General features: G+C 44.3%; 1 protein-coding gene across 1 annotated transcript; it reads right to left on the bottom strand.

The window, feature by feature from the left end:
- Positions 1-1,159: 1,159 nt before the first annotated feature.
- Positions 1,160-16,051, bottom strand: LOC145348116 (zinc-binding protein A33-like). Its single transcript, XM_080196261.1, has 6 exons — positions 15,560-16,051; positions 12,981-13,076; positions 12,667-12,900; positions 7,874-7,896; positions 7,637-7,782; positions 1,160-1,695 (listed from the first exon to the last, which is right to left on the bottom strand). Exons 1-6 carry the CDS (start codon positions 16,049-16,051, stop codon positions 1,160-1,162), a joined length of 1,527 nt encoding a protein of 508 aa, XP_080052387.1.
- Positions 16,052-22,743: the final 6,692 nt, after the last annotated feature.

Here is a 22,743-nt window from a genome sequence, read left to right as displayed (position 1 = left end):
TGTGTCAAGGCACCTTTGTGCGTTATGTCAACCGAAAGATGATCATAGAATACATCGAGCCTGCACTAGTAACAATCCACCCAGACCCTATCCCGACAACCTAACATATTTACCCTGCTAGTTCTCCTGATACTAAGCAGCAATTTAGCATAGCCAATGTACCGAACTGGATTGAGGGAGGAAACCAGAGCACCCAGAGGAAACCCATGCAGACTAGGGAGAACATGCAGACACCACACAGACAAAACTCATGCAGACAAGGGGAGAACGTCCAAACTCCACACAGGACATCAACCAAGGCTGGAATTGAATCCAGGTCCCTGGCGCTGTGAGGCTGCAGTGCTAACCACTGTGCCACCTTGCCATCCTGATGTTATCCTTCAATGTGCAGTATCATCTTTTGCTCCTCACTCATCTGCAGTTTTAGATTAACTTTGTAGTTCTTTTTACAAATGAGAAACTCCAGACAGAAGCTCGAGATTTATCAAGAAGAGACTTTTTTTTATTATAAAGAGGAAAAATGCTGCTTTAGAATTAAACAATATCTTAAATTGAGGTACAATTTGGAATTGTTTTAAAGACATTAAAATAACCTCTGACTCCACAAATCCATTCCAATATCTAGGAATACTGGCCTATCCCAGAATAAACCTGTAACCGGTGTTTTGTAGCTGTTCATATCTCAGTGTCCCAGATTGTGTTGTTGGAGATCTCCAGCTTGCACTATCTGATGTATTATATCATCATTACATCAGCCCCTGCCTGGTGTGACCTGTGTGATATGGCTCCAGGATCCTGCTACTCCTGTTCCCTGATAGTGAGTGTGATTCCTGGGATTTGTAACATGGATTCTGTATCCGGGAGAGCAGCAGAGCCTCTCCTAGTGGAATGAGCTAGAATGAAGAGTTCCAGGTTGGACAACCGGTGTGAGAGTCTGAGAGTTCACGCTGGGACCTCTTCATCCTGCACAGTAACACACATTGCAGTGTGGGGTCACAGCTCAAGAACTATGAGTAAGAAACACTCACTAATCACTGACTCAACGCAAAAATCTCCAACATTTATTGCCCACACTTTCTCCGTGTTGTTCCCTGCTGTGCCTCACTGTTACTGTGTGAGATGTGGAATATTCTAAATCACCAGTTTAAAAATCTACAGTTCAATGACACAGTTTCAGAGGAGCAGCATTTTTACCCTCATTCAATGGTCCAGTATAGAAAAACGGGAAGAGTTTCTCGGTGAATGTGTCCGTGAAAGTGTAGAGAACAGACATATCATCAGCATTGTAAAACCCCACCTGTCCCCCCTCATAGTCCAGGAAAACTCCAATGTTCCTGGGGTTTTCACTCACAGTCAGGGGGACGAATGGGCGATCGAGAGCAACAAATTCATTCCCATTTCCCAGCCTCACAGTCCAGTAACCATGTTTAGGACCCAGTGTTATCTTTCCCTTCCTATTGGCTGACTCACTGACCACACCCAGTGCCCACTCAGTCTTGTCCCCGACTCCAACCTCCCAGTAATGTTTCCCCGATGTGAATCCCTCTGACCCCAGGACACAGCAACACACATCAAATCTCTCCGGATTATCAGGAACCTTTGCCGGTTGTTTATTTACTCTCACGCTGGTCAGGTGCTCAGACAGGATGAGTTTACCATGCGCTGTGTTTGGGTCCAGGGTCAGTGAGGCTGGAACTGGGGAAATTCAAAAAGAGATCGCGTTAAACATTTTAGACAGAGAAAGGTGCATGGACACAGATTAAAATCTCGTGTCAGTAACACTGCACTTGGCACACATTCCACAATCTGTGTATCAGGAAATACTTCAGTGTGGAATTAGATATAATCCCAGACTCCAGTTTGTACAGTGAACAGATATTACAGACTGGGTACAGTGTACAGTTAGATATATTCCCAGATTCCTGTGTGTACAGTGAACAGATATTACAGACTGGGTATGGTGTACAGTTAGATATATTCCCAGACTCCAGTGTGTACAGTGAACAGATACAACAGACTGGGTATGGTGTACAGTTAGATATATTCCCAGACTCCAGTGTGTACAGTGAACAGATATTACAGACTGGGTACGGTATACAGTTAGATATATTCCCAGACTCCAGTGTGTACAGTGAACAGATATTACAGACTGGGTATGGTGTACAGTTAGATATATTCCCAGACTCCAGTGTGTACAGTGAACAGATATTACAAACTGGGCACAGTGTACAGTTAGATATATTCCCAGACTCCAGTGTGTACAGTGAACAGATATTACAGACTGGGTACAGTGTACAGTTAGATATATTCCCAGACTCCAGTGTGTACAGTGAACAGATATTACAGACTGGGTATGGTGTACAGTTAGATATATTCCCAGACTCCAGTATGTACAGTGAACAGATATTACAGACTGGATATGGTGTACGGTTAGATATATTCCCAGACTCCAGTATGTACAGTGAACAGATATTACAGACTGGGTACAGTGTACAGTTAGATATATTCCCAGACTCCAGTGTGTATAGTGAACAGATATTACAGACTGGGTATGGCGTACAGTTAGATATATTCCCAGACTCCAGTGTGTACAGTGAACAGATATTACAGACTGGGTACGGTGTACAGTTAGATATATTCCCAGACTCCAGTGTGTATAGTGAACAGATATTACAGACTGGGTATGGTGTACGGTTAGATATATTCCCAGACTCCGGTGTGTATAGTGAACAGATATTACAGACTGGGTATGGTGTACAGTTAGATATATTCCCAGACTCCAGTGTGTACAGTGAACAGATATTACAGACTGGGTACAGTGTACAGTTAGATGTATTCCCAGACTCCAGTGTGTACAGTGAACAGATTATTACAGACTGGGTACGGTGTACAGTTAGATATATTCCCAGACTCCAGTGTGTACAGTGAACAGATATTACAGACTGGGTACGGTGTACAGTTAGATATATTCCCAGACTCCAGTGTGTACAATGAACAGATATTACAGACTGGGTACGGTGTACAGTTAGATATATTCCCAGACTCCAGTGTGTACAGTGAACAGATATTACAGACTGGGTACGGTGTACAGTTAGATATATTCCCAGACTCCAGTGTGTCCAGTGAACAGATATTACAGACTGGGTACAGTGTACAGTTAGATATATTCCCAGACTCCAGTGTGTCCAGTGAACAGATATCACAGACTGGGTACGGTGTACAGTTAGATATATTCCCAGACTCCAGTGTGTATAGTGAACAGATATTACAGACTGGGTACGGTGTACAGTTAGATATATTCCCAGACTCCAGTGTGTACAGTGAACAGATATTACAGACTGGGTATGGTGTACGGTTAGATATATTCCCAGACTCCAGTGTGTATAGTGAACAGATATTACAGACTGGGTATGGTGTGCGGTTAGATATATTCCCAGACTCCAGTGTGTACAGTGAACAGATATTACAGACTGGGTATGGTGTACGGTTAGATATATTCCCAGACTCCAGTGTGTATAGTGAACAGATATTACAGACTGGGTATGGTGTACGGTTAGATATATTCCCAGACTCCAGTGTGTACAGTGAACAGATATTACAGACTGGTTACGGTGTACAGTTAGATATATTCCCAGACTCCAGTGTGTACAGCGAACAGATATTACAGACTGGTTACGGTGTACAGTTAGATATATTCCCAGACTCCAGTGTGTACAGTGAACAGATATTACAGACTGGGTATGGTGTACGGTTAGATATATTCCCAGACTCCAGTGTGTACAGCGAACAGATATTACAGACTGGTTACGGTGTACAGTTAGATATATTCCCAGACTCCAGTGTGTACAGTGAACAGATATTACAGACTGGGTATGGTGTACGGGTAGATATATTCCCAGATTCCAGTGTGTACAATGAACAGATATTACAGACTGGGTATGGTGTACGGTTAGATATATTCCCAGATTCCAGTGTGTACAATGAACAGATATTACAGACTGGGTATGGTGTACGGTTAGATATATTCCCAGACTCCAGTGTGTACAGTGAACAGATATTACAGACTGGGCACGGTGTACGGTTAGATATATTCCCAGACTCCAGTGTGTACAGCGAACAGATATTACAGACTGGTTACGGTGTACAGTTAGATATATTCCCAGACTCCAGTGTGTACAGTGAACAGATATTACAGACTGGGTATGGTGTACGGGTAGATATATTCCCAGATTCCAGTGTGTACAATGAACAGATATTACAGACTGGGTATGGTGTACGGTTAGATATATTCCCAGACTCCAGTGTGTACAGTGAACAGATATTACAGACTGGGCACGGTGTACGGTTAGATATATTCCCAGACTCCAGTGTGTACAGTGAACAGATATTACAGACTGGGTATGGTGTACGGTTAGATATATTCCCAGATTCCAGTGTGTACAGTGAACAGCTGGAGTACTGTGTGCAGTTTTGGGCGCCGCACCTGCGCAAGGATATTTTGGCCCTGGAGGGAGTGCAGAGGAGGTTTACTAGGCTGATACCGGAGTTGAGGGGGTTGAGCTATGAGGAGAGGCTGAATAAACTAGGCTTGTACTCGTTAGAGTTTAGAAGAATGAGGGGAGATCTCATTGAGACGTATAAGATGATGAATGGGATGGATAGGATAGAGGTGGAGAGACTCTTCCCGCTCAAAAAAGACAGTAGGACTAGGGGGCACAGCCTCAAGATAAAGGGGAGGCGGTTTAGAACGGAGTTGAGGAGGAACTTCTTCACTCAAAGGGTGGTGAATCTCTGGAATTCTCTGCCCGTTGAAGTGGTGGAGGCTGCCTTGCTAAATATTTTTAAGAAGCGGGTTGATGGGTTTTTGATAAGAGAAGGGATTAAGGGTTATGGGGAGAGGGCGGGAAAGTGGAACTGAGCCACGACAGATCAGCCATGATCTTATTGAATGGCGGGGCAGGCTCGAAGGGCTAGATGGCCTACTCCCGCTCCTATTTCTTATGTTCTTATATTAACAGATATTACAGACTGGGTATGGTGTATGGTTAGATATATTCCCAGATTCCAGTGTGTACAATGAACAGATATTACAGACTGGGTATGGTGTACGGTTAGATATATTCTCAGATTCCAGTGTGTACAATGAACAGATATTACAGACTGGGTATGGTGTACGGTTAGATATATTCCCAGACTCCAGTGTGTACAGTGAACAGATATTACAGACTGGGTATGGTGTACGGGTAGATATATTCCCAGACCCTAGTGTGTACAGTGAACAGATATAACTGACTGGATATAGTATTCTGATGTCCCCTTAGAAAAGGAAATCTGCCATATTTACCTGGTGTGGCCTACATGTGATTACAGATGTAATGGCATCTAACTGTTTTCGGAAATAGCCTAACAAGCCCTCAGTTCACGGTAACAAAGGTTGAGTATTAAGCACCGGCCTTACCAGTGACACCTACATCCCAAGAAAGAAGTAAAAGAACAATTTTCCTGTTGGAAAGGAGGAGTTGACCGGCAGCACCGAAAATAACAAACTCGCTGCCATAGAGAATAATGTTGTACAGTATTTACAACAGACAGGAGATCTGCAAGTCAGATATCGCATGGAAAAATATTATTGAATCAGAGATAAGGACTCACCAAAACAAATACAGCTTAAGAAAATAACAGGAAAAAGAAAATAATGGCACTAAAATGTGACACATCCGCAGAACCAGGTTATACTCCAGCCCAAACATTTCGGAATTAGGAAACATTTCTACACATGAGATGTGTCAGAATCTCAGAACTCACTTCTGTATTTTGGAATTCAGAAGAATGAGAGGTGATCTCATCAAGGGGTTTGACAGGTAAATGCTGAGAGGTTGCTTCCCCTCATAGGAGAGTGTAGGACCAGAAAGGCATAGTCCCAGAATAAAAGGGCACCAATTTAAGATGGAGATGAGGAATTTCTTCTCTCAGGGGGATGTGAGTCTTTGGAACTCCTTGCCACAGAGATCTATGGGAGCAGAGTCCTTGTGTATGTTGGCACAATGGAGAGCACTGCCACCTCACAGCACCAGGGACCCGGATCCAATTCCAGCCTTGCATGGAGTATGCATGTTCTCCCTGTGTCCACGTGGATTTCCTTTGGGTGCCCCAGTTTCCTCCCACAGGTAAGATGTGCAGGTTAGATGAATTGGCCACGCTAAATTCTCCCTTAATGTCCTAAATTGTTTAGGTTAGGGTAATTAGTGGGGTAACTACGTGCGGTTACAGGGATAAGCTGGGATGCTCTTAGAGAGTCAGTGCAGATTGAATGGGCCGAATGGTCTCCTTATGCACTGTAGGAGAAGGGATTCTATATTTAAGACTGATCCAGATTGATTCTTAATCAGTAAGGGAACAAAGGTGTACAGGGAAAGGACAGAAAAGTGGACATGAAGAGTGTTGGATCAGTCATGATCCAATTGAACAGTGGAGCAGGCTCGAGGGGCTGAATGGCCTCCTCCATGGTCTTATATGACAATCGATAAAAACTCATTTCTGTATTGGAAACCGAGAGTGGTGTAATTTTTAAACATAGGTGTACATAGATATGGGACAGAGGCAGATACAATTCGTACAGTTAGATCACAAATCAGCCACTGAAAGGCAAAACAGGCCTGAGGGTACTAAAAGGCCTTGTCCTGATCCTGTATTATACCATCACTGCTCAGATCTCTGGCTCAGAGAGGAACACCATTATCCAGGGCTCTCAGTCTGATCCCTGTCCACTGAGTCCTGGGACAGAGAGGAACACCATTATCCAGGGCTCTCAGTCTGATCCCTGCCCAGTGAGTCCTGGGACTGAGAGGAACACCATTATCCAGGGCTCTCAGTCTGATCCCTGTCCAGTGAGTCCTGGGACAGAGAGGAACACCATTATCCAGGGCTCTCAGTCTGATCCCTGTCCACTGAGTCCTGGGACAGAGAGGAGCACCATTATCCAGGGCTCTCAGTCTGATCCCTGTCCAGTAAATCCTGGGACAGAGAGGAGCACCATTATCCAGGGCTCTCAGTCTGATCCCTGTCCACTGAGTCCTGGGACAGAGAGGAACACCATTATCCAGGGCTCTCAGTCTGATCCCTGTCCACTGAGTCCTGGGACAGAGAGGAGCACCATTATCCAGGGCTCTCAGTCTGATCCCTGTCCAGTAAATCCTGGGACAGAGAGGAACACCATTATCCAGGGCTCTCAGTCTGATCCCTGCCCGGTGAGTCCTGGGACAGAGAGGAACACCATTATCCAGTGCTCTCAGTCTGATCCCTGTCCAGTGAGTCCTGGGACAGAGAGGAACACTATTATCCAGGGCTCTCAGTCTGACCCCTGTCTAGTGAGTCCTGGGACAGAGAGGAACACCATTATCCAGTGCTCTCAGTCTGATCCCTGTCCAGTGAGTCCATGGAGAGTCTGAGTGATTGGATGTCAAATCTGATTCTCTCATGTCCAAATCATTCAATCTCAGCTCCCACATCAGCAACAGTCTCTCGAGTAAGGTCCCCAGTAATCTGTCCTCAATAACAGCCACATCTTGAGGAGGGGGTGGAGGCAGTGATGAGAGCAGAAAACAGAGAGTGAACACAAAGCTGTGGAGTTTCTTACCTGGAGAGATGATCTTTTTCATTTTTTTCCACACTGCATAGAGTAACGGGCCTCGAAATCCCAAGTATCTCCTCCTTGGAAACTTCCATATCTCTCCACCTTCACCTCTCTCTGCATCTTCCCCATCCTCCCCTTTATCCAGGTAGCTGTGTGAATGGGATTGATTTAATCACTCTCTGCTGGATACAGACTGTGATCACAGTGTAAAACCTGCGTGAGTTTGGATTAGATACTTACCTTTCTCTCAATCTTTTCAGTTCCTGTGGGACAGAGAATCAGAAATATTTTAACAAATATACACACTGCTGTTTAGATTGTAATTATCAAGGATATAGAATCAGTAATTTTAGTTAAATGTGAAGGGATCTGGGTGGAGTTTTCACTCATGTGATACCACACCAGTTACCAACCCACAGCCCAACCTTGCCACATTGTGTCGACAGTTTCCTGAGCTGCCAAAGTGTTTGAAAGCACACTAATAGTTACATTTATTTCTGATATGTCTTTTCCAAGTAACTAAGAAACATAAGAAATAGGAGCAGGAGTAGGTCATCTAGCCCCTCGAGCCTGCCCCGCCATTCAATAAGATCATGGCTGATCTGAAGTGGCTCAGTTCCACTTTCCCGCTTTCTCCCCATAACCCTTAATTCCCTTGCCTATCAAAAACCTATCTACCCATGACTTAAATATATTTAGTGAGGTAGCCTCAACGACTTCAACGGGCAGAGAATCCCAGAGATTCACCACCCTTTGAGTGAAGAAGTTCCTCCTCAACTCCATTCTAAACCGCACCACCCCCCCTTATCTTGAGGCTGTGCCCTCTAGTCCTGCTGTCCTTTCTGAGCAGGAAGAGCCTCTCAACCTCTACCCTATCCATCCCCTTCATCATCTTATATGTCTCAATAAGATCCCCCCTTCATCCTTCTAAGCTCCAATGAGTACAAGCCCAGTCTACTCAGCCTCTCTTCATAGTTCAATCCCCTTAACTCCGGTATCAGCCTAGTGAACCTCCTCTACACTCCCTCCAAGGCCAAAATATCCTTGCACAGGTGCGGCGACCAAAACTGCACACAGTACTCCAGCTGCGGCCTCACCAGTGCCCTGTACAGTTGCAGCAAGACCTCCCTGCTTTTATATTCTATCCCCCTCACTATGAAGGCCAGCATCCCATTTGCCTTCCTGATCACCTGCTGCACCTGTAGGCTGGGTTTTTGCGACTCATGCACAAGGACCCCCAGGTCCCTCTGCACTGTAGCATGCTGCAGCTTTTTGCCCTTTAAATAGTAGTCCCTCCTACTATTATTCCTGCCAAAGTGGATAACCTCACACTTGCCAACATTGTACTCCATCTGCCAGGTCGTCACCCACTTGCTTAGCCTATCTAGATCCCTCTGCAGACTTTCTACACCCTCCGCACAATTTGCTTTTCCACTTATCTTTGTGTCATCAGCAAATTTCGACACTCTACACTCAGCTCCCTCCTCCAGATCATCTATATAAATGGTAAATAGCTGAGGCCCCAGCACCAATCCCTGGGGCACTCCACTAGTCACCAACCGCCAATCCGAATAGCACCCATTGACACCTACTCTCTGCCTCCTATTTGACAGCCAATCCTCTATCCATGCTAACGCCCTACCCCCAACTCCATGCCCCCTAACCTTCTGTAACAACCTTTTGTGCGGCACCTTATCAAACGCCTTCTGAAAATTGAGAAACACCACATCCACCGGTTCCCCTCTGTCCACCGCATTAGTCACATCCTCATAGAATTCCAATAAGTTTGTCAGCCACGACTTCCCCTTAACGAATCCGTGCTGCGTCTGCTCTATCAAACAATTCTTCTCAAGGTGCCTCGCTATTTCTTCTTTGATGACGAATTCAAGCATTTTTCCTACAACAGACATTAAACTAACCGGCCTATAATTCCCTGCCTTTTGCCTGCTACCCTTTTTAAACAGCGGCGTAATATTAGCCATTTTCCAATCTTCCGGCACTTCCCTGGAATCCAGCGAGGTTTGGAAAATAATCACTAAGGCATCCACTATCACCTCTGCCATTTCCTTCAGACCCCTGGGATGCATTCCATCCAGTCCTGGTAATTTGTCCACCATTAGGCCCGCTCATCTATCGAGCACTACCTCTCTGGTGACAGTGATCGCATTCAGGCCCTCAACTCCTACCATCCTTCTATCTTTAATACCTGGCAAACTATTCGCGTCCTCCTCCATGAAGACCGAGGCAAAAAACTTATTTAAGGCCTCAGCCATTTCCTCATCCCCCACCACTAAATCCCCCCTCTCATCCTCTAAGGGTCCAACATTCACCCTAGCCAGCCTCCTCCTCTTTATATATTTATAAAAACCAAAGAGCGTCTATCCATGTCAATATCTGCTGCTATCAGCTGTGGACACTTAAACGCAGCATTCCTTTGACAGGGAGACAACAGTTAACGTACCAGCTCCTGGACACTTGCAGCAGCTCCAATGTGAACAGAATGAGGCTTGTTGTGATGTTCACGCAGTCAAATAGCCTCGAATTGCTCAGTGTTTGAATTGGTGTCATCCATGGGACTGAACCTCAACATGTCACTGCGCTCGGAACCAGCACCCATGGGACTGAACCCCAACATGTCACTGCGCTCAGAACCAGCACCCATGGGACTGAACCCCAACATGTCACTGCGTTCAGAACCAGCACCCATGGGACTGAACCCCAACATATCACTGCTCTCAGTGCCAGCACCCATTGGACTGAGCAGCAATGTCACTGCTCTCAGTCCAATTAGTTTATCTCACGTTTCTGCTCCACTCCACTCAAATCTCCTGTTGCACCCCATCAGCGTAACCTTCCAATTCTTTCCTCATTACATATTTCTCCGCCTTCTGGTTAGTGAACTGTTTCTCTCAATTACTGCATGTGGGGGAAACTCCACATTCTAACCAGCCCATGGGTAAACAATTTCTTACTGGAGTTATTAGTAACTGGCTTATTTTTATATCCCTTACCTGTTCCTTTCCAAAGGTGAGGATTCAAATCCCACTCCTGACACCATGTTCCAAGTGCTGGATAAAATGACTTTTGCCCTCAAGTCTTTATAAACCAAGGAGGACATCAGAGGACACGTGATGATGTAAGGTCAATGGCACACAGGCATATCGCCAAATATTAATTTTGTTTTCTCCCTCAAAGAGAAACATTTTCTCTATCAACTACATTGAATCCATCACAATTTAAAAGACACACAGAGTCCATCTGGTGCAGGTACACCCATAGGAAAGCAATTCCAGGATTCTGACCTAGGGACAGTGCAGGATAAGGTCCCAAGTCAGGATGGTGTGTGGTTGGGAGGGCAGTTTGCACATTGTGTTGTTCCCATGCATTGGCTGCCCTTGTCCTAGCTGGTAGATTGCTGGTCAGGAAGGTGATGTTGAGCCACATGTTGCCCAAGTGCTGTATTTCGGGGTAACATCACTGTCCCCAAATCAGGGCAGCACAGATTGGATTTCACCTGCTTTTCAGGACAGGACATATCTGGGCAATTTTGCACATTGTCAGCTAGACACCAGTGTTGCAGTTATGCTGGTTAGATTTGTGGCTATTCTGAAGGATCTATTGCTGGAATACTGTCAGGGCAATATGTGTCTCAACATCACCTTCCTGACCTGCAATCCACCAGCTAGGACAAGGGCCCAGAGCCTTTTCAGTATTCATCACCTTTAACCATTCTTGATATCATGTGGGGTAAATCGAGTTGGCTGAAGACTGGAATCTGTGATGCTGGAGACATTCAGAGGAGGTCAAGATAGATCCTCCACTTGGCACATCTGGCTGAAAATAGCTGCGAATGTTTCAGCCTTATCTTTTACACTGATATGCTGGGATCCTCCATCATTGAGGGTGGGATACTTGTATAGCATCATGATTGTTCAGAAGTGAATACTCTTCAGTATTTCCTGATATTGCTTCATATTGTTACCTCACGTCACTGACTCTATATTGCTCTCAAAGTGGGGAGACCAGAACATTGTCTGATTGAACCAAGATTCAATCGAGGTTAACGTCACTTTCTCATCTTGTTAGTCAAGGTGGAAGTGAATGTACAAATGGTCACAACTTTCTCTGTCCTGTGTGTGGGTCTGAGAGTTTCTTTTTATTTATTCAGGGAATGTGGGTGTTGCTGGCTGGGCCAGCATTTATTGCCCATCACTAATTGTCCATGAACTGAATGGCTCGCTCAGTCATTTCAGAGAGTATTTAAGAGTCAACATTCAGTGAACCAGATGGGTTCTATGACAGTTGTTTCATGGTTAACATCAGACTTTTCATTCTAGACTTTTATTGAATTCATCTGTCGTGGTGGGATTCGAACCCTGCACTCCAGAGCATTACTCTGGATTACTTGTCCAGTGGCAATACCAGTCTGCTATCAGCTCACCAGGTCCGCTGATATGAAAGGAAAGTCAGGCAGAATATAAAACTGACACACAATTGCCTCCAAAGTGAGATTTCCACCCACCTATGCCTAGAACTCTCTGGTGATGACCTTCTATGGTCTGCTTTGTCCCCATTGGGACAGGTCCCTCCCAGTCCTCCCCTCCCTCAACTTCCCCAGTATGAATGATTTCTGATTGCTATCACAGTGTTCCTCACAGGTCTCTATGTTCACCCCTCGGTTTAGGGTCAACCATCTCTTCTCTCCCACTCCTTTTCTGGACCCTTTTATTCTGGTTCCAGTTACTCTGCAGCCAGCTATTATAAAATGCTGTTTACAATCACAGTGAGAAGTCTCGCAACACCAGTTAAAAGTTCAACAGGTTTATTTGGAATCACGAGCTTTCAGAGCACTGCTCCTTGCTCAGGTGAGTAGGAGCAGCGCTCCGAAAGCATGTGATTACAAAAAAACCTGTTGGGCTTTAACCTGGTGTTGTGAGACTTCTTACTGTGCCCACCCGAGTCCAGTGCCAGCATCTCCACTTCATGGTTCACAATCACACCAACAGTTTGGGGATTGGGTCATAAAGGGTCACCTTGAGAAAGGAGACATTGTCTTGCTGCTCGATGTCTACAGAAAGCTTCAATATCTTCCCCTCAAGTGAAGTCAGTTCCTCTTCAATTCCTTTCAGATTCTCCTCCATTGGTCGCAGATCTTCCTCCTTTTGTTTCCTCAGCTCTTCGATTAAATGTTTCTCTTTGTCTTCAAGATATCGATGGATTTTGGCAAATTGTGCAGAGATGTCTTGCTCCAGGGATCCAGTGAGTTGCTATGACAGTGAGAGAGATTGTTTAAACAGTGCGCTGTTAAAGGGTTGCAGTGTTGAAAGGGAACTGGAATCATACTCACCTCCAGTTCTGAAATCTCCCTCTCCTGCTGCTGTTTGAATTCACTTTGATTTTTCTTTTCCTTCTCCATGGAATCCAAGGACAATTTCAGCTGGTCCTAAAAATGGAATCAGATCTCAGCGTGATCCATTGTAATGTCTGCTGTTATATCGCAAACTGTGAGGACAGTGTTCAGGGAGAGGTGTTAACATGTGGCACGAGCACTTTATAACTGGCAGGGTGAAAGGTATCGTATCATACCAGGTATAGTTTCAAACCAACAACAGCTTCACAGTGTACAGAACATATGAATGGATTTAATAGTTTAGTAAGAAGTCTCACAACACCACGTTAAAGTCCAACAGGTTTATTTGGTAGCACAAGCTTTCAGAGCACTGCTCCTTCATCAGGTGAGTGAGGAGCCTTCAAGAGAATAGTGACCATGACACCACACAACCCTGCCACACCAACCTCTGAAAGACATGCTGGAATATCGACACGGATGCCATTATCTCATGTGAGAACGCTATCCACCACATACATGGTACATACTCTTGAGACTCGACCAATGTTGTGTACCTGTTACGATGCTGGAAAGGGCGCCCTGAGGCATGGTACATTGGTGAGAAAATGCAGACACTACGATAACGGATGAATGAACACCACTTGGCAATCACCAGGCACCTGTCGGGGAACATTCAGCAGTCTCTGGCATTCAGCCTCTAATCTTTGGGTAAGTATTCCTTCTCCAATGTGGTCTTCACAACAACACAGAGTCACTGAGCAGAGACTGATAGCCAACTTCCACACATATGAGGACAGCCTCAACTGGGATCTTGGATTCATGTCACACTACTTGTAACTCCCACGACTTGCCTGGGCTTGCAAAACCTCACTAACTGTCCTGGCTGGGGACAATACACATCTCTTTAACCTGTGCTTAACGCTCTCTCCACTCACATTGTCTGTACCTTTAAGACTTGATTACCTATAAAGACTCGCATTCCAACCATTATCTTGTAAATTGAGTTTGTGTCTGTATATGTCCTGTTTATGAATACAATTCCTCACTCACCTGATGAAGGAGCAGTATTCTGAAAGGTTGGCAAACAAGTAAACCTGTTGGACTTTAACCTGGTGCTGTAAGACTTCTTACCGTGCTTACCCCAGTCCAACGCCAGCATCTCCACATCTTTGATAGTTTAGACATTGTTAAGTGTAAAGTAATTCTGAAGGTTTATTTATCAGTGTCACAAGCAGGCTTACATTAACACTGCAATGAAGTTACTGCGAAAATATCCCAGTGGCCTCACTCCCAGCATCTATTCAGGCACATTAAGGGAGAATTTAGCCAGCGCACCTAACCAACACACCTTTTTTGATATTATGCTGGTCTTGGGGATTAACTGGGGATTCAGTGGACCTCATACAAATAGGTACAGGCTAATACTGTGACAGTTGGGTTGGATTTGCAGACTTCAGGTGTTGAATTTCACTGGGCAGTGGACTGGTGTTGAAGCGTATTGTTTAAACATTGTTCATTGTATAGTAATTGTGTTTGATTGTGTGCTGGTCTTGTGTATTCACTGGGGATTCACTGGAGCCTCTACACATGGGCACAGACTAAATCTGTGACAGTTGACTGGTAGGTTTAGACTTATGGGGTTGAATTTCTCAGGGGGAGTGTGGGGTGGAGATGGAGTGTGTTGTTTACCTGGATGATAAAATTAGTGGGATTGCAACAGATTTGAAGAAAATGCTGTAATGAAGAAAATTTACGTAAAGCTACGTTACCCTACAGAAATCATGAGCACAGACTGTAATGAAGGAACGTTAATAAATCTTAAACTCTTCACCTAGATTAACCGCCCCCCCCCCCCCCCCCCATGATGTCCTGTTATTTCCCTGAATTGAAGATTAATCTCCAGATACTAAACCCTCAAGCTTTCGGAAACGCTGTTCTTCCATACCTTCCACACATCTGACGAAGGAACAGCGCTTCCAAAAGCTTGAGGGTTTACTATCAAATAAACTGGTTGGACTTTAACCTGGTGTTGGTAGACTTCTTACAGTCTAAACCCCGCCCTCAGACAAAAACGCTGTTCTTCCACACCTTCCACACACCTGACGAAGGAACAGCGTTTCCAAAAGCTTGAGGGTTTACTATCAAATAAACCGGTTGGACTTTAACCTGGTGTTGTTAGACTTCTTACTGTGCTTACCCCAATCCAACGCCGGCATCTCCACATCATGACGACCATCGGCGGGGTTCAGAGACAGGCAATCAGGTGCTGAATTCTCCAGGTTCAGAATCAATTTCAGTGCCTTCCCCAACTCCAGAAATAATCTCAACACAACACAGCCCTAATGAAGAAAACTGAAACCTGGGACTGCATCCATATCATGTCAGTGTAAATAGAGGCTGTAAGACCTTTCACACACTATTAATATTAACACTCACATTTCCCACTGTCAGATGTCAGCATTGAGCTGAAAGCGAGCAATAGGACAGAGCAACATTTGTCTACTAGCTTATTACACCCAGTTACAGCCCAATAAACACCATGAGCACGGAGACGGTAACTCATTGTGTCCCCTTACCTTGTACTTGTCAAAAGCTATTGGTAAAGTTAGGAGTCTGTGGACTGAATGTGGGGGAGAGTCCACACATTTGGCACAGATCAGAATCTCTTCATCCTCACAGAACAGTATCAGCTTCTCCCCGTGTTCCTCACAGAGAGACTGCTCCCTCTCTGTGTCCCCATCCAGCTTCTCCCTGTGTTCCTCCCCCAGTTTCAGCTCCAGTTTCCTGGTTTTCTCACAGAGATTAGCCAGCACCCTGTTACTGGTGAAACTTCTCCGGGGGATAAGCTGCTGACATTCCGGGCAGGACACAGCCTGACGCTGCTTTCCCCAACACTTCTGGATACAGGATTTACAGAAGTTGTGCTCACAGTCCAGCCTCACCGGTTCCACAAACAGAGACTGACAGATGGAGCAGGTTAAATCCTCACTCAGAGATAAAATGTGTTCACTGACGGCCATCTCCGTTGCTGCTCCTGCTTCTGTTATTCGCTGAACTTTCAGTTTCATTTCTCCCCGGTTATCAATAAATTTCACATCGCTCTTAAAGAGGCAGTGTCACCAAGACAAGTTTTCTGGTAAAACAAACCCTTTCTTTATCCAACTGACTTTTCCTATCTGCACAGATTAAAAATGAAAACCTGGAGAGAGGCAGCAATTTGAACGGATTCATCCATTAACCCCTTCACTGCCGACAGTAAAATGCACATCAGAAATCTGTCTAAATTTGCCCTCAACCCCAAGAGAACCCATCAGATTCTCCAGGGATCCCAGCAAGAAAGCGTTTTTAAACTAGTACCACTGCCTCATTGTCAATTCCCAAAATCCAGTATACATCCCAAATCATTCCCCTCTTCCCTGCTCCCTCCCAGAGCCATGTACAAATCCCAACTGAACCCATTGATCAACAATATCCCAAGATCCCTATTGTAACACAGAGTGCCTCATTTTCTCCCATTGCCCTGTATCGATTCCAAATTAATCCGATTGCTTTATCTTTCCACATGGTTATGTGAATTTCAAAAAAAATCACTGCCCTGCACTCTCCCCATAATCCCACTGCTCTATGCTGTCACCATTACGTTGTATCAATCCCAAACTAATCCCACTTCACCAATCTCTCCCTAAACTCTGTATCAATCCCAAAGTAATCTCAATGTCCCACTCTCTCCCTGTAGCCCTGCATCAGCCTCAAACTAATCCACTGTCCCATTCTCTCCCCATACCCCTGTATCATAAAATCCTACAGTGCAAAAGGAGGCTAGTTGGCCCAAAGGGTCTGCAATGGCCACAATCCCAACCAGCCCCTACCCTTATAACCCCACATGTTTACCTTCCTAATCCCACTGTCACTAAGGGGCAATTTAGCGTGGCCAATCAACCAAACCTGCACATCTTTGGAGTGAGAGAGGAAACTGGAGTACCTGGAAGAAACCCACGCAGACATGGGGAGAATGTGCAAACACCACATAGACAGTGACCTGAAGCTGAAATTGAACCTTTGACACTACCACCATGCCGCCCAAACTGGGTTGATGGCTGCCATATCAATCACAAAGAAATCCCACTGCCTCACTCTTTCCTCAATTCTGTATCAATTTCAAACTTTTCCTGCTCTCTCTACATAATCCTGCTCTCTCCATATCCCTATATCTATCCCAAACTAATCCCACTGTCTCAAACTCTCTACTGATTTTCAGAAAATAAATATTAATTCTGCTACTGCACTGTTATCTCTGTGTGTATCCTTTAATAACCCTAACCTATTTTTATGTATTCATGTGTTTATTAAATGTTTCACAATTTTTTGTCTGCTGCTTGATATTTATTTTTTCAGACCCTCTTTACATTTCCAATGTTTCATTTAACTTCTTTCTGCTCCTTCTTGAGCTCTCTGACTGTAAGTCTGACCCCATTGTCACGATCTCCCTCACAGGAAGGCACAAGGAACCAGCAGTCCTGACCTCCCCAGGAAAACTAAGGATAAAAACTGTACGGTTGGCACCAACCTGATCCATACCTGCCATTCAACTAACCAACTGGTCTGCCAAGGACTCTGGGTTGCTGTGGGAACACCCAGTTCGCTGTCTCTGCTGATGCTAGCCAGGCCCTGCCCGTTCTCTGGCTCCACCTATTCCCAGCCCTGCTACCCCATCAATCATGGTGCCCATGTGAGACTCAGGTATCTTTTTCAAGGAGTCACTGGAGGTGGGGATGATGGAGGTCGTTGCTGCTGGAGATGTCTGAGAGACTCCATCAGTGCTGTAGCTGAGTATTTAGAACTGTGGTGCTCTAAGAAAACGTGATAGCTAAATCATCTCTTCATCTACTCTGACATTGTTTTCTTCTGATATGTTTTTATTAATTTACAGGATGTAGCATCACTGGCTAGGCCAGCATTTATTGTCCTTCCTTAATTACCCTTCAGAAGATTGTCGGGAGTTGCCTTCTTGAACCACTGCAATCCTTGAGTTGTAGGTATACCCACAGTGCTGTTAGGGAGGAAGTTCCAGGAAATTGATCCAGTGACAGTGAAGGAACAAGTGACATATTTCCAAGTCAGGATGGTGAATGACTCAGAGCAGAACAATTTTAGTCCCCAAAAGTCAGTAACATTCTGCTTTTTAGGCATTTTACTTTGAACCATGTGGTATTTTTCATCATTTGTCTTTAGCAAAGCTGGAATTTCATTACTCAACAGTTTATGTTTTAAATTCAAACTTACTAAGGCATGGGTTTCAGAAACATTTACATTTCTGACTGGGGGATAGTGCACATGGGGAACACTGCTTTTCCTGGGCCAGGTTGTAACAGACACAATTTCAAAATGTGCAACTGATGCAAGATTTGGAAGTATTTGCACAGTGAGGAGACAAGTGATGGACTTCATGAGGATGTAGAGAAACTGATGGGATGGGCAGACCCGTGGCAGATGAAGGTTGATGTAGATCAGCGGGAAGTGATACATTTTGGTCAGAAGAATGAGAAGGCGTGACATAAAATAAAGATTACAATTCTAAATGCAGGAGCATGGGGAGCTGGGTGCATTGTGCATCAATCATTGAAAGTGGCAGGACAAGTTCCAGTTACTAAATTACATTGAATCCTGAGTTTTATAAATAGGGCGCAGGGTACAAATGCAAGTCAGTTATAAACATTTATAAAACACTGGCTCAGCCTGATTGGGAAGAATGTGAATGTTTTTGAAAAGATACAGGAAACGTTTACGAGAGTGTTTCTGAGGATGAGAGAGTTCAGTTTTGTGGTTAGATTGGTGAAGCTGGCACTGTTCTCCTTGGAGAAGAGAAAGTTGAGAGGAGATTTGTTAGATGCATTCAAAATTGGGGTGGGGGGGGTCTGGGTAGATTAAATGGGAGAAACTATTCCCATCAACAGAATTGACATGAGGGAAAACCTCCTTATCCAACATGTGGTTGGGTCTGGAATGCACTGACTATTTGCTGCAGACAGATCCAATTGCTGTTTTCAAAAAGGAACTGGATAATGATCTGAAGGGAAAAGGCTTTGCAGGAATATATGGGAAAGGGGGAGAAGTGGGACTAGTTGAGTTGCTGTAGCAGGGAATTGATGCAGAGACAAGACGATGCGCTGAAAGGTTCCTTCTGTGCATTCGATGATTCTATGAGTCACCTTGCTCTAACGTCCTGATATCCAGACTACTCAATACCTGAACCAAATGTATTGCACCACAAATCATAATCAGAACTATGGAAGCACTGGGAGGAATCAGCTTCCAGTCAGTAGAAAGTGCATCCACAATATTTTCTTCTGATTATTTTTATCTGGCCAATCAGAATACACTGTTTTGCAATTCAACAGGAGTCTAAAGGTGATCAGAAGTTCCCACACCGTATCCACCCTCAGCACACACACACGTGTATGCACGCATGTACACACACACACACATGCACGTGCGCACACACACGATTGCAGTGAGTAAGTCATTCCGTACGTTGAATTGATGAGAATCAGACTTTTGGGGAATGATTAGCTCAGCTGGCTGGACATTTGATTCATAAAATAGAGAGGCCAACAGCATGGGTTCAATTCCTGTACCAGCGCAGGTTATCCATGAAGGTGCCACTGTCACAAGCCTGCCCCTTGGTTTTGGTGACCGTCAGGTTAAATCACCACCAGTCAGTTCTCTCTCCTTCAGGAGTGTAACAACTTTCAATCAGACTTGTGGCACATGATGCAAAATATCATTGAAACTTAGATTTATTTGAACAAGATTTTTGGGCTCCACTTGTTTGCAATAATTTCCCAATTGTAAATCTGCAAACACAACCACATGGCAAGACGGAACACTTGAAATGATGAATTCTAAAAGTTTATGAAGGTAACAAATCAGAAAAAATAAAAAGCAAGGTGTCAATTATCAGTAATTCACAGTCAGAGGAGAAAACTTAACTTTGAAAACTGGACAGACTTCTCACCACTCTGCTCAGACCAGGATGTGAAGTGACAGCTCTGAAAACATGGATAACATGTAAAATCAACCCCCCACCAAGCAATTCTCAAGATCCCTTTTTTATATCTTAACAACATTGAAATTCCACCTTAGTCAATTGTTGGAACATAACCACATTAAACACCAAAAATGAGAAAGATGATGACTTTGGGGCTCCCACCCGCTATCTTGGATCACAGTCTTCAGAATATGGGGTGGGCCATTTAAGACTGAGATGAAGAGAAAGTTCTTCACCCAGAGGGTGGTGAACCTTAGGAATTCTTTCACACTGGAGTCTGTGGAGGCCACATAACTGAATGTATTTAAGAAGGAAACAGATAGATTTCTTATATCTAAAAGGATTAAGAGGAATGGGGGGAGCAGGGGAGTGTGTCGTTGTGTTAGAGGATCAGCCATGATAATATGGAATGGCAGAACTAGTTTGAAGGGCCAAATGGCCTGCTCCTGCTCCTAGTTCCTTTGCTTCTATGTAACATTGATTGCCATTGCAGATTGGTGCAGCTGTCCCTTACACTCGTAACAGCTACATTCAGCTCCCCTCTCAAAAGTGACTATTGTCATTTGTGAAGTGAATTGTTGCTGTTATATTCGCTGTTGAGTAGTGTGATGTGCAGTCAGTGTCTCACTAATTGGAAGCAGTAATATTGTTCAGAAGTTTGACGTGACATTCTATTTTATAACTCCACTTTGATTTCAGCACAGGTGGAAACTTTAATATCAGCTGTGCAAATTCAAGTCTAAAATGGTTCCTGCCTGATTAAACACAGACACAAAGAAAATAGGGACAGGAGTAGGCCATTCAGCCCTTTGCGCCTGCTCCACCATTCATTATGATCATGGCTGATCATCCAACTCAGTACCTGATCTCACCTTCTCCCCACATCCTTTGATCCCCTTCACCCAAGAACTGTAGCCAATTCACCTTTGAAAACATTTGATGTTTTGGCCTCAACTGCTTTCTGTTTTAGCAAATCCCACAGGCAGATCTGTTTGAGTGAAAACATTTCTCCTCATCTCAGTCCTAAAAGGTTTCCTCGGTATCCTTAGACTGTGATCACACCAGCCATCTCACCAAACAACTGGTCTGCCAAGGAGCCTAGGTTGCTGTGGCAACACTCACTTCACTCTCTCTGCTGATCAATCATTGCGCCCATGTGAAACTGGGCCATCTTGGTGAAGGAGTCACTGGAGGGGGTGAGGATGGAGGTCGTTGCTGCTGGAGATTTGTGACAGACTCCATCAGTGCTGTAGCAGTGGTGCTCTAAGAAAATGTCTTTGTTATATCATCTCCTCATCTACTCTTACCATTGTTTTCCTCTGATATGTTTTTATGAATTTACAGGATGTAGCATCACTGGCTAGGCCAGCATTTATTGTCCTTCCTTAATTACTCTTCAGAAGATTGTGGGGATATGTCTTCTTGAATCGCTGCAATCCTTGAGTTCTAGGTATACACACAGTGCTGTTCTGTAGGAAGTTCCAGGATCCTGACCCAGTGATGGTGGAGGAACGAGCGACATATTTCCACGTCAGGCTGGTGAATGATTCAAAGCGGAACAATTTTGGTCCCCCAAAAGTCAGTAACATTCTGCTTTTTAGCCATTTTATTTGGAAGCATGTGATATTTTTCATCACTAGCCTTTAGGAAAGCTCGAATTTCATTACTCAACAGTTTATGTTTTAAATTCAAGCTTACTAAGTCACGGGTTTCAGAAAAATTTACTTACGAGATGGTACACGGAGTGGGGACATTGCTTTTCTTGGGCCAGGTTGTAATGGACACAATTTCAAAATGTGAAACTGATACAAGATTTGAAAGTATTGTGCACGGTGAGGAGAAGAGTGATGGACTTCAAGAGGATGTAGAGAGGCTGGTGGAATGGGTAGACACATGGCAGATGAAGTTTAATGTAGGTTAGTGTAAAGTGATACATTTTGGTCAGAAGAATGAGGAGGTGTGACACAAAATAAAGGTTACAATTCTAAAGGAAATGCAGGAGCAGAGGGAGCTGGGTGTACTTTGCATCAATCGTTGAAAGTGGCAGAACAGGTTCCAGTTAATAAATTATATTGGATCCTGAGTTTTATAAATAGGACACAGAGTACAAAAGCAAGTCAGTTGTAAACATTTATAAAAACTCAGCCTGATTGGGAAGAATGTGAATATTTTTGAAAGGATGAAGGAAATGTTTACAAGAATGTTTCTGAGGATGAGAGTTCAGTTATGTGGATAGATTGGTGAAGCTGGCACTGTTCTCCTTGGAGAAGAGAAAGTTGTGAGGAGATTTATTAGATGTATTCAAAATCAGGTGGGGGGGTGGTCTGGATAGAGTAAATGGGAGAAATTGTTCCCATCAGCAGAATCTTCATGAGGAAAAATTTCTTACACTTGGACAGAAATGTATCTTGGACAGATTCATAGAATCCCTACAGTGCAGAAAGAGACCATTTGGCCTTTCAAGCCTGCACTAATGCTCCAAACAGAGCATCTTACCCAGGCCCGATCCCTATAACCCCTCATATTTACCCCACTAATCCCCTCAACTACACATCTTAGGACTTTAAGGGACAATTTGCCATGGCCAATCCACTTAAACAGCATGTCTCTGGGAGGAAACCTTAGCACCTGGAGGACACCCACATGCACAGAGAGAACATGCAAACTCCACATAGACCCAAGCTAGGAATTGAACCCACAGGTTTCATCCAG

Source organism: Carcharhinus amblyrhynchos, chromosome 9 (genome assembly GCF_965287045.1).
Source record: "Carcharhinus amblyrhynchos chromosome 9, sCarAmb.v2.hapA, whole genome shotgun sequence".
NCBI classification, from domain to species: Eukaryota; Metazoa; Chordata; class Chondrichthyes; order Carcharhiniformes; family Carcharhinidae; genus Carcharhinus; species Carcharhinus amblyrhynchos.
The sequence above is the reverse complement of the archived record's forward strand: the minus strand, read 5'-3'. Positions and strand labels throughout refer to the sequence as shown.